The sequence below is a fragment of the Psammomys obesus genome, unplaced genomic scaffold (genome assembly GCF_907164565.1).
Source record: "Psammomys obesus unplaced genomic scaffold, mPsaObe1.curated_primary_1811, whole genome shotgun sequence".
NCBI lineage: Eukaryota > Metazoa > Chordata > Mammalia > Rodentia > Muridae > Psammomys > Psammomys obesus.
Window position 1 is genome coordinate 10,093,698 of NW_026590767.1, and position 11,239 is coordinate 10,104,936.

At 51.6% G+C, this 11,239-nt stretch overlaps 2 protein-coding genes across 2 annotated transcripts in view; one reads left to right on the forward strand and one right to left on the reverse strand.

Moving 5' to 3' along the window:
• Dpysl4 (dihydropyrimidinase like 4) overlaps window positions 1–2,128 on the forward strand; it is a 15,758-nt gene extending 13,630 nt beyond the window's left edge. Inside the window, exons 13-14 of the mRNA XM_055608868.1 lie at window positions 244–409; window positions 1,272–2,128. Coding sequence (XP_055464843.1) covers window positions 244–409; window positions 1,272–1,363 — 258 coding nt within the window. The 3' untranslated portion in view covers window positions 1,364–2,128. The remainder of the gene's footprint in view (window positions 1–243; window positions 410–1,271) is intronic.
• A 1,095-nt stretch (window positions 2,129–3,223) lies between these two features.
• Stk32c (serine/threonine kinase 32C) overlaps window positions 3,224–11,239 on the reverse strand; it is a 79,574-nt gene continuing 71,558 nt past the window's right edge. Inside the window, exons 11-12 of the mRNA XM_055608873.1 lie at window positions 4,863–4,930; window positions 3,224–3,942 (exon numbers count right to left, since the gene is read on the reverse strand). Coding sequence (XP_055464848.1) covers window positions 3,798–3,942; window positions 4,863–4,930 — 213 coding nt within the window. The 3' untranslated portion in view covers window positions 3,224–3,797. The remainder of the gene's footprint in view (window positions 3,943–4,862; window positions 4,931–11,239) is intronic.

The window sequence follows — 11,239 nt, forward strand, 5'->3', positions numbered from 1 at the left end:
TGTGTGTGTGTGTGTGTGTGTGTGTGTGTGTGTGTGTGTGTGTGTGTTGGCTGTGTGTGTAGACAGACTGATATGCAGGGAGAGCACTGAGGAAGGAGGTGTGTATGAAGCTGTGTGTGTTCCTCTATTTCAGGGGAGCATAGGATTACTGAGCAGGGCAAAGTTCGGGTGCAGAACAGGCTGGCAGGATACTACCCTCCATCAGCTTAACTAGCTAAACCCCAAGCTCTCTTGGCCCCACAGCTAGCAGAGATTCACGGTGTGCCCCGAGGCCTGTATGACGGGCCTGTCCATGAGGTGATGCTACCCGCCAAGCCAGGGAGTGGCACGCAGGCTCGTGCATCCTGTCCAGGCAAGATCTCGGTGCCACCCGTGCGCAACCTGCACCAGTCGGGGTTCAGCCTGTCTGGTGAGTTGGGTCTGGGAATGGGATAAGAGGCTCTTCCGTGCTAAGTCCAGCCTGGGCCCAAAGGAATCTAAGCTCAGCTGGAGACTTGGACATGTACACACACAGGGCAGATCCCAGGGGTGGGCCTGTGGACAGCCAGTGTGGGTACTGTAGGGTAGGAGGTACCGACCCTAGTGAGGGGCCTCGTTTGAGGCCTTCTGGAGGGAGATGAGGTGTGTACCCTTGCTACAGAAGCCCATTCCTGGCCCAGCATTTGCCCTTGGAGTGTTGCTGAGATGAACCCTCAGCTTGAATCAAGCAAGCTGGGAGAGGGCACGTCAGCTCAGGACTACACATAGAATGTCCAGCCTCAGTGGGAGGAGAGGGACCCTCTCTGGGGACCCAAGTTATAATACAGCCCCCTCAGTGCCACTAGCCCCAGAACCACTGGTAAAGTATGAGGCATGGGTCTGAGCTGTGGTCCTTAGCACTTAGGGACATGCTATAATGAATCTGCCATGCTGACCAACAGACTTGGCTTTTAAGTGGTCAAGGGACTTGCCAGTCTCCCATCTTGCCTACAGACCAAAGCCAGACTCTCTCTACCACTTTGCCAATCCTTGAGTAGGGGCTCTATTACCATATTGTCTGCACTCTCTCATCTTCCTGCTTGGGTGAGCAGCCTGACTGGCCACCTGCCTTATCAGCCATGGCTTTGGGGAGAAAAGCAGCCCTGAGTATGAGGTTGGGTAGATATGCTCTGTGTTCCTCGCTTAGCGGGTACAGCCAGCCATTTCTAACTTCCCTTTTGGATGGAAGGAGAGTCCTGCCATGTCCCCACCCCTTTCAACCTCCTTATCACACTTTCTTGCCCTTCCTTCAGGGTCTCAGGCTGATGATCATATTGCCAGACGTACAGCTCAGAAGATCATGGCGCCCCCTGGAGGACGCTCCAACATCACTTCTCTCTCCTAGACTTGGGGTCTGGCAAGCTGGTGCTGTCCCCACTGGCAGGATGTGGGGACCACTCACTTTCAGTTAGCTCCTTCCTTTGTAGACGTTATCGTGAACGGTGCTCAGCCTTGCCCTCCCCTTCCCCATAAAACTCTCCCCACGGAGTCCCAGACCCCAATGAGGTACCCCCTCCAGAGGGCCGAATCCAGGGAGAGTTCACTGCCAGAGTGAGGACTAGGCATGGCAGTGAGCAGGTGCCTCTTGCCCCCCTGGTCTTCCCATGAAGAGCTCTCTGCCTCGAGCCCATGAGCTTTCCAGTGTCTGGGTGGTGGCAGGGCGGGCGTCTGCTGCTTCCACACCCCCAAGAAATCACTGCCCTGTGGAAGCCTGGGGGCTTCCACCAGCTCTGTGCTAAGGTGCAGCTACTCCTTGGGGGCCTGTCCCCCTGTCTGCCCTGGTGCAGGGAGGAGAGCAGGTGAGCGGAGCCTCCGCTTTGCGGAGCAGCTGTGACTTCAGGGATCCATCAGTTTCTTGGTGAAGGGTAGCTCCCTCCCACATACACTTCCAAGGACCAAACCTGAGCTCCTATAGCAGCCCCCTCTAGGGAGTTTGACGATCCCTTAGCTAAGACACTTTCCTTTTCCTACAGAGCGTGTTTCCATAGGTTTACTAGAGTAGCGGTTTTGTACTGTGAGGAAACCATAGCCAGGGATCTGCATGCTGCTGTACCAGATACCGGCCACCAGCCAAGCCTGATGTGAGTCGGGTCAATAAAACAAAAACAAAAAAACCTCTGGGTTAGAAGCTGCTTGTGTGTTGCCAGCCAGACTTCTGTCCCTCACAAACATTTGCACAGGGACCAGGGAGAGCCTGCCACTGCTGCTGCCACCTCTGCCCAACCCCATGCCATCTACCAGTGTAGTCTCTGCCTGCTCTGGGCCATGGGCGTGGCTGGACCTGAATGGTGGAAAGGCTCTTTCTCTTAGGATCTTTGGCTGTGATATACAGCCAGAGGGTCAGCAGGAGGACACCCATGCTCTGCCTGGCCAGGCTCAAACCACTCCAGCTGGAGCGAGGTAGTAAATGAAAGACTGTGAGGTGTGCCCTGCGGGTGTGGTGTAGTGTGGAGGACAGCTCAGGAGACCAGCACAGCTGCTGGCAGCCAGGCCCAACCCCTGGAAGGAAAGTAGCCAGGCAGTTTCTATCAGTGCGTTCCTGGGGTTGGAACCTCTGGGCTGGCCTCCTGGCCTTCGCCTATTCTCATGGAGGTGGTCTCAGTTCTTTAACCCAAGTGGGGGATCCCTCCAGAAGCTGGAGGTCTTCTCCACGCTACCTGTCCCTTCTCCTCCCAACATCCATCCTCAGCAGCAGGAGTGTTTCAATGGGAACCTACAGCACTGCTGGCACCCAGATACTCTGTATGGTAACCAGGGTGGCTACTGTCCTGGGAGGGCCCTGTGCATGGCGTGGTTCCCAACTGAGCCCACATAGGCCCGTGGAACACTGGGCTAGAGGGCAGAGAAGAGGCCCATGTGGCTGGCCTCATTCTAAGTGGCTCCTCTGACCACTGAACCCTGGGGTGTGAGGGGCAGACATCATATTCTTTGGTTGTGTTTCTCCTGTCCAGCCCTGTAGGAGCCATGCTGTCTGGCTGCTACCCTGAGGCTCTCTTAAGCTTTTGACAATATTCACTTGGCTTGGGGCTTCAAATTGCACTCAGCAGCCCTCTTCCAGTTTCTGTAAAGGCTGGGGCAAGCCACCAGAATGCCACCGTCCTGGGGCACCAGCTACACAGCGGCCCCAGTCCACTTTCTCCATGGAAAACTGCAGGCACGGGATGCCATCACTTCACGGGCACATAACATACAGAGTATGCGACACGGCAGTTCTTAGACTGTAATTCTCAGGGGTGAAAACTATACACAAATTGCAGAAATTGCCAGAGCAGTGTGTATCGCTAGAAAACATTCTTTAGCCATCCCACCCACTCCCTCCCCCAGCCCCCACCCTCAATAACATATCAGAATCAACAAGGCCTGTTCCCACCCCGACAGCCTTGAGTGGCAAGCTCAAGGCCATTCTGGCCAGGCCACAGCAAAAACTGGCCACAAGGCTATGTACAGCCAACTTCAAAGGGGTCCAGAAAGCCAAGGGCTTCTGCCTTACTGTGCCACCCTGGCCACCTGTAATCTGCCAGCCTACAGTTAGAGGGGCCAGCCATTGTGATGGCTGCATGACTCCCTCTCTGGTGCAAGTAACCACTCGAGGTACCGAGGCCTCTCCTTGCCCAGCCACCACTCTCGACGATGGGCACCCATGGCTCCCAGCAGTTTCACCCTATTGACAGGGGCAGGCTGGGCGGTCAGGCCTTTGCCCCAATGCTGCCTCCTTCTGGCCGTCCTGAGTCTTCAAAGCAGCCTGAGAGAGAACTGCCCTAGGACACAGTCCAGTTGGCTTAGCTGCTCCCAGATGAGGGGCAGATGGAGCCACACATGGGCAGGGCTGTGGGTTCTGCCTCACTGTCTGCAGTGGAATCTGTCATATCTGAAGTCTCAGGGCCTGGGAGAGGTTCGTTCATGAGTTCCTGGCTCCTCTTCAACCTGGAGTGCATTGGGGACGACAAACATACAAGTGAATCTGTAGCTCACCAAATGGCAGAGCCTCAGTAGCAGTCCAAGGACCCCGGATGTAGACTATATGGCTCTGTCCTAGGAGCCATGGGATGTGTCCCTCCTGTTGGATGCCAAGACTCTTTCTTGTTGGAAGCCCTGTTCTGGTACATGCTGGAAACACAGGGAGCCAGAAAGTGGACATGGATGCTGAGAACATCAGAAGCATGGGAGGCTCGGTGCTCTACTGCTGGCCGCAAAGCTATGAGGCTGGAAGTCACCGGCTGGCTCTGCATCTCAGCTCATTCAGAAGAAGCTGAGGGCCTAGCTCAGGCTCTGTTCAAAGAGTATGGCCAAACCCACAGTTCATCTTTTCCTCTAACCGCAGGCCAGGGCCAGTGTCCACCACCAGCACCACACTGCTCTGAGCATCCTCCCCAGCCTAGTACAGAGCCATTGCCTCTGGGAAGACCTCCTTGCTTCCCAGGCGGGGGGAGTGCTGACCCCTTCCTTGGGCCCCGATACACCAGGCTATCTCCACTGAGGCAGGTGTTAGTCTTACCCTGCCAGGCACCTGTGCCCTTTTTGCCCCACTGGTATTAGACAGTCAGGAAAGCCTTTCTGAGTGAGTGACCAAGTGGCAGGTGTGACTGCAGGGGTCACCGGGAGGTGACTGGTTCTCGTCTGAGCCAAGTGTGTCCCTGAGATTCTAACCACTGGATCTAAGTCCACCTAGAAGGTTCCCAGGGCGCCCCTCCAGGGGCCTGAGCTGAGACTGTTCAACTCTACCTTCCATGTTCATCACTTGTCCTTCTCAGCATGGGACGGGCCTCACAGGCCACATGGCTGCTGGGACATCTGTGCTGTGGAGCCCCTGTTCTATGGTCCTTCATATATATATATATACTCACTTTTCTCTGTTAAAAATCACAAAGTCTTGCTGGATGGCATCCAGGCAGTCTTGAAGGTAGTCATTCTCCTGCGGACAGAAAGACAGTGACTTGTGCTGGTTGCTATGGGCAGTTTCGAAGTACTGCTCCAATGGCCCACTCGGGCGCTCTGGGGAGGAAACCCCTGGCTTCCGAGGTATTCTGCTCTTCTGAAGCCCATCTGTTATAGCTGAGAGCAAAATCACTAAGGACCAGATGGGGGCGGGGCATGGCATGGGAAAGACAGCTGCCTCAACCCTCCTGTGCTCTGTGAACCTGCACGTGGCCCCCCGGTCTGTGTCCCTTCCAGGAGGATCTGGTAGGCACCGTGAGGGCTCTGTTGCTCCCTCAATAGCTGTCTCCACTTACCAGTCTCCCTCAGAACCTTAGTTGTGTCTCTGCAAAGCATGGCCAGGCTGAGCGGTGATGGACCCTCTTGGGAGCTACAGGACATCTAATAGGCACCAGTGAGAACCAGGACAACAGGCCTGGGAGTGAGCTTTGGGGCCATGGGTGGGCTGTAAGTCAGAACATGTGGCTAAAGACTTTCTTCCCTGGCTTGGAACCAGTTTCCTGGTGTGAGCACCTGGGTTGGGTTTCAAAACACTACAGGACAGCTTTTAGGGACCAGGTTATGGAGTTCAAGGGAAGATTCCAGATCCTCCTTGGAAGAGTGCTGAGAAGTGAAAACCCCTGCATGGGCAGGCTGAAGAGGAAAGGCCAGGGAACCTATAATACATGGTCTCCTTCCACAAGGTGGAAAGTAATGAGCTGGGGATACTGGGATGGGAGTCACTGCTATAACTCATCCCCTCGTTTCCATGTTGGTGATAGCACATCCAAGCAGCCGAAGCCCAGGGGAGAACACTGACTGATTCAGGAGGTGGAGTGTGGGATGGTATCCAGTGGAGCCTGGGGATCTTGGTAGTCAGAGGGAACAGGGTTAGACAGGCAAAGGCTCTCAGCTGCCTGGGGGAGGAGACACAGTTACCTTCTTACTTTCCAGAGCCAATATCAGCTCTATAATCTATCACCTGAGAGGGGTTAGGTCCCCTAAGAGGGAAGACAGCTAATTCACAGCAAATGCATGCTCTGAAGACCAGCATGCCTGTAGCTGTCTCCACAAAGGGGATGTCCAGTGCCTAGAAGCCTGCTGAGCTAGCACTCAAGTCCTTTTCTCTGGACCCAGTGGCCACAGACTCGCCCTTTCCCTGGATGTTGAAGACAAGACTCAGGTAAAGCTTATGGCATCTGTCAGCACTGGCTTTCCTGTCAACTCTTTGACCTGTGGGTAACAGCTGTTATAGGTGAGGAAGGGGACGGGGAGGCAGATGTAGGTTAAGAATAAAGTGTAAGGTATGCAGATCAGAACATTTTAGAGACATAGTAACAGTAGTTAACACTGGATTATAACGTGAAATTCCTAAAAGTATAGATTTTGAAATTCAGTCTTTTCCCCTCATGCATACAATAATGATAGGAAGATAATGGCCACATTACTTGGTTTTGCTTCAATGATTATTTACAATTTTTGCTGTAATAACATAAAAGTTTGTACACCTTAAGTGACTATAGCTTTCAGGCCAATGATTCCTAACCGAAACTGTTTTAAAAATGGCTGGTGTAGAGGGCTTGGGCTCAGTGGATAAAACACTTGTTATGCAAGCGTGGGAATTCTGATTCCCAGCCCCCACATAAAAAGATAGGTAGGCATGGAGGCCACCCATAATCCCAGTGCTCGGGAGGTAGAGGCAAGGAGAGGGGGCTGGCTGGCTCACTAGACTAGCTGCATCAGCGAGCTCGTGTTCAAGAGATCACGACTCAGTAAATCAAGTCAAGAGAGTGAAGACATCAAATTCTGTCCCCTCCCTGCATACACATGACCACATACCTGCACATATGTGCCCTTGCCAAGAATATACACATTAAAAAGAAGATGCTGTAATAAACGAGATCTGTAGACCAACTAGCCTACATGGTCACGGAGAAGGATGACACTCAGGCCAGAGTGACCAAAGAGAGCGACAGTCGGAGGTGTTCGTCTTCCGCCTCTTCCTTCTGTTATGGTGTCTCATAAAATTCCCACTTGCCCACAAGTCATCCTGCAAGAAGCAAGGTCCTCTGGGATCATCCTTCCAAGGTCAAGGATGTGTGGCTCTACCTCACCTCTTCCTACTGGGAAAGCAGCACAGACCCTGGCCCGTTTCTTCACCTTTCAGAGGCAGCTGGTTTTTCTTACTCCTATACAATGTTCTCCAGAACACACTCGTCTCTCCTTCTCTCCCTCTCCCTCCTTCCCTCTCTCTGCCTCTCCTTCCCTCTCTCTCTCTTCCTCTCTCTCTCTCTCTCTCCCCCTCCCTCCTTCCCTCTCTCTCCCTCTCTCTTTCTCTCTCTGTATGTTCCTTTCTGGTGGCTCTGTCTCCTGACTTGGGGGTCTCTTGTCCTTGTATCTATAGCAGGCGCAGACCAATCAGTACTTGGCTGGTGGCTTGAAGGGACTCCAAAGATCTTGAAATCTCTGTAGCTCTCTCCTTGGCGGGAGGTATCACCCCCGCAGCACTTGGCCCCACCTCCGTGGCCCCCCTGTGGAATGGAAGGGGCCTGCATTCCAGCCAAGGAACTGCCTTTAACCACCAAGAGGAGGTTGGACTCTGATTCTGTGTCTTTCTACGTACTCCCTGGCCTAATTCTGATGGAGAGCAGACAGACACAAAACTCTAATCTGAGAAGATAAAGGCAGCCATAGGCTCAGGCCCCTCATGGATGAAGGTCTGAATTATGGCTTCATCCAAGAGAATGCTAAGATTGGCAGAGGTGTGTTATAAGGGTGGGAAGGAAGCAAATTGGCACCGGGGTATCGGTCACAAAACAAGTATCTGCTGTGGCCCTGACCATGTAAGCAGTGCTACAACAGGGGCTGTGGTCTATCCTCTAACTTCTGCAAAAACATCTAGGAAAAGTGGCCCTGAGTGCGGCAATGGTAGGCTGCCGTGGACTCTAAGTGCTTCCTTGAGCTGTTTTCCACAGACTCCGCTGGACTAGTCCAGGTGCTGTCGTCAGGAGGACTCCTATGATGTCTTCCTGTTCTGGTTCTACTGCACCTCTGAAGGCTGAATGTCCAAGTTCAGCTCTTCTCCAGTCGCTTATGGTGGGTTGTTGGAGCCCTGACCAACAGAGCCCCTCAAAACCTAGATCCAGTGCAGGAGCGTGAAAGCTTGGTCCCTTTGGAGCTGGTCACTTTTATATCACGGCCTCCACCCTTGCTGGCTCAAGCTGAGCCTCTACCCCTCAGTGATTGCTCCTGGGCTTTCTTCCTTGCTGGCTCATATGCACACGACTCCTCCAGTGTGGAAGACATCATCAGAGCCCAAATAAATGCTCAGACTCAGCATCAGACTCCAGATGTCACCCATGTTGACAAAGAGCCTGGGAAATGGAGATCAAGTCCAACCCCTAACTCTGTCGCAGAGAGATGTATGTGTTAAGGAGCTCGGTACCATTCCTAAACCGCCCAGAATTCCCTAGAAATGTAAAAGACCTAGAACAGGGCAATAATCTTGAAAGAAAAGAACAAAATGGGAAGAGTCACCATGTCGGGTTTCAGCACTGACCTCAAAGTGACAGCAACTAAGACACCATGTGCTGGATGAGGACAGATCAATGGGGTAGGAATTAATCCATAAATAAACCCTGCTATTTATGGTCAAATTGAGTTTTGGAAATGGTGCCAGGAAGTGCAGTGGGGGAAGAAAAGCCCTCTCAACACATTTCTGCAACCATCAGATATCCACATACAAAAGAATGAAAATGGACCCTCCCCCGACATCACACATAAAAATCAGCTCAAACTGGATCACGGGCATAAATACAAACCCTGGAGCTACACAGCACACAGGCAAAATCCTCACGACTGCGGGTTCAGCGAGTCTCCCCAATACAGCAAAACAAGAGCAATGGATGTTCCCAGCAGCTCACATGAAAGACTCCAGCTGCAGATGACACATCCACAAAGACATCACAGTCTGGCAAGAGGGACAAGCACGTGACAGTCATACATCTGGCAAGTGTAAGGAAGTAACTTAAAATGAAACAAACAAACAAACAAAAAAGCCACAAAGATTTCCACATTGGGCACTGCTCTGTAAGCAGCTTCCACATTTCCGCTGCCATTCTTTTAACCAGAAAAAAAGCTGACGTACTGAGACCAGTGGATTTTCTTGGACCTGTCAGAGCCGAAGACAGAGAGCCACAGTGCCCCCAAACATATAGAAAACAAGAGTCCTGGATGAAAGGGTTCCCCGGAGCTGAAGCTAGCTGATCAAGACTGCAGAAGTGCCTCCTGGAGATCCTCAAGCTGTATTCCTAGGGCCCACTCGCAGGCTCTCACTCCTTTGTGGGCTTCATTCCAGGAAGCCAATAGTATTAATGGGGAAATCAGAATGGTTCTTCACTTGGGCTTAGAAGAGGAGGGAAGAACAGCCAGAGAAACACACCCACAGTCTTCCCTATGAAAGTAGAACCTGGTGTCCAAGGGGAAATCCACCATAGTGGGGAGGTGATTTTTCTCACAACAAACTCCCCTAGACTTGCCCAATCTCACCCTAGGGGAGGGAAAGAGCTGAAAAAATATTGGTGAGGGTCCGTGAATTAATACAAACGACTCGCCCCATCTGATTTCGGCACCGAGAGAATGGCGGGGCACAGCACACGTGCTGATGGGAAGGGGCTTCTTGCTATGAGAACGTGCCCCCACTCACATGAAGGGGTGTTGCGTGAATGTAAACTTTAAGTGGCTAAAAACAAGGTGAAAATTCTACCACACCCTCTGGAAGGATTTTAACGCTCATTTGTGTGCATGCATGAACTACACGTGGCATGGTGTGTGTACGGTGGTCAGAGGAAGACCTTTAGAGAGCCGTTCTCTTCCCTCCATAATGTGGGTTTCAGGACTCAAACTCAGGTCGTTGGGCTTGGCAGCGAGCACCTTTACCCACTGAGCCACCTTGACAGCACTGCTAAAACAACCACTGGAAGATGTGTAATTGGTGAACTAAGGATGGAGGAGAATTGTGTAAAGTGCTTGATGAAAACCCGAGGAGGCAAAGCTGGAAAGAACAAACGCGGTAGGTGGACAGACTACGAACAAAATAGAAAGGAATCTGACTATATGTGTTTGTCAGTGGAAAAACACATCGGCTAAAGACAAGTACGGGCACGGTGGACTGTAAAAGATAATCCAGCTTTCCAAGGACAGAAAGGGACAGTTCTCCGATAAGAAATGTGTTCATTAGTCAGTAAAATGCAAATAAAAACTGCCATGGGAACTGGAAGTGTAGCTCAGCTGGCAGAGAACCTAGAATGCATGGAACATTGTGGGGTATGGCAGAGCACACCCCTACTCCTAGTGTTTGGGTGGTAAAGGCAGGAGATCAGAAATTCAAGGTCATTCTTGGCTATAAAATGGATTCAAGACCAGCCTGGGCTATATGAGACCCTGTCTCAATGAACAAACACCCAACAAAATATGCAAACAAACACAATACTTCATCAAACCAAACACACACACACACACACACACACACACATACATACACACACACACACATACATACACACACACACACACACACACACACACACACACACACACACATGCGTGCTCGCGCAGCACATACCAAAAAACCCTCACTGCCTCCTACTCAGTGTCATGGTTCACAATTTAAGATGCAAGCTGAACGGTAAGAAGAACTGGTGTGGACGTGAAGAATTAGCACTCTCATGGGTGGCCAGTGGGAGTATCAGATGGCACGCCCTGGAACACACCACGGCACTGACAAACCAAGGTGCAGAGGTGTCATACAAGCCAGATGTCACACTAAGGTCCCTCCAAAGAAAAACAAGAGCACGGCTGCAGGAGGACCCACACAGGGATATTCATTCACACAGCGTTACAATGGTTCAAAAGCAGAAGTGGCCCAAATTCCAGTCTAGTGACAAATGGCTGAGTGAAATGTGATATATTCACAAATAAAGCACTAAACGGAAAGAGGATTTTTTTCACAATCAGAAGAAGGGAAGTGCTGGCCTTGGGGACATTGTAGGGTGAGTCTTGAAAACACTGTACCAAGTGCAAGAAGCCTGCAGGACCACACTACGATTCATTCTAGGTGAAATGTCACCCACAGGGACAGAGGCAGCTGCCATATCTGTAGGGGGAGGCTGGAGAAGAGCAGTTGATGAAAAGGGGCTATGAAAAAATTCTCCACTTAGACTGTGGTGGCGGGTGGTCCAGAAGCCAGAGATGATGATAACGATGATGATGATGATGATGATGATGATGATGATGATGATGATGATGA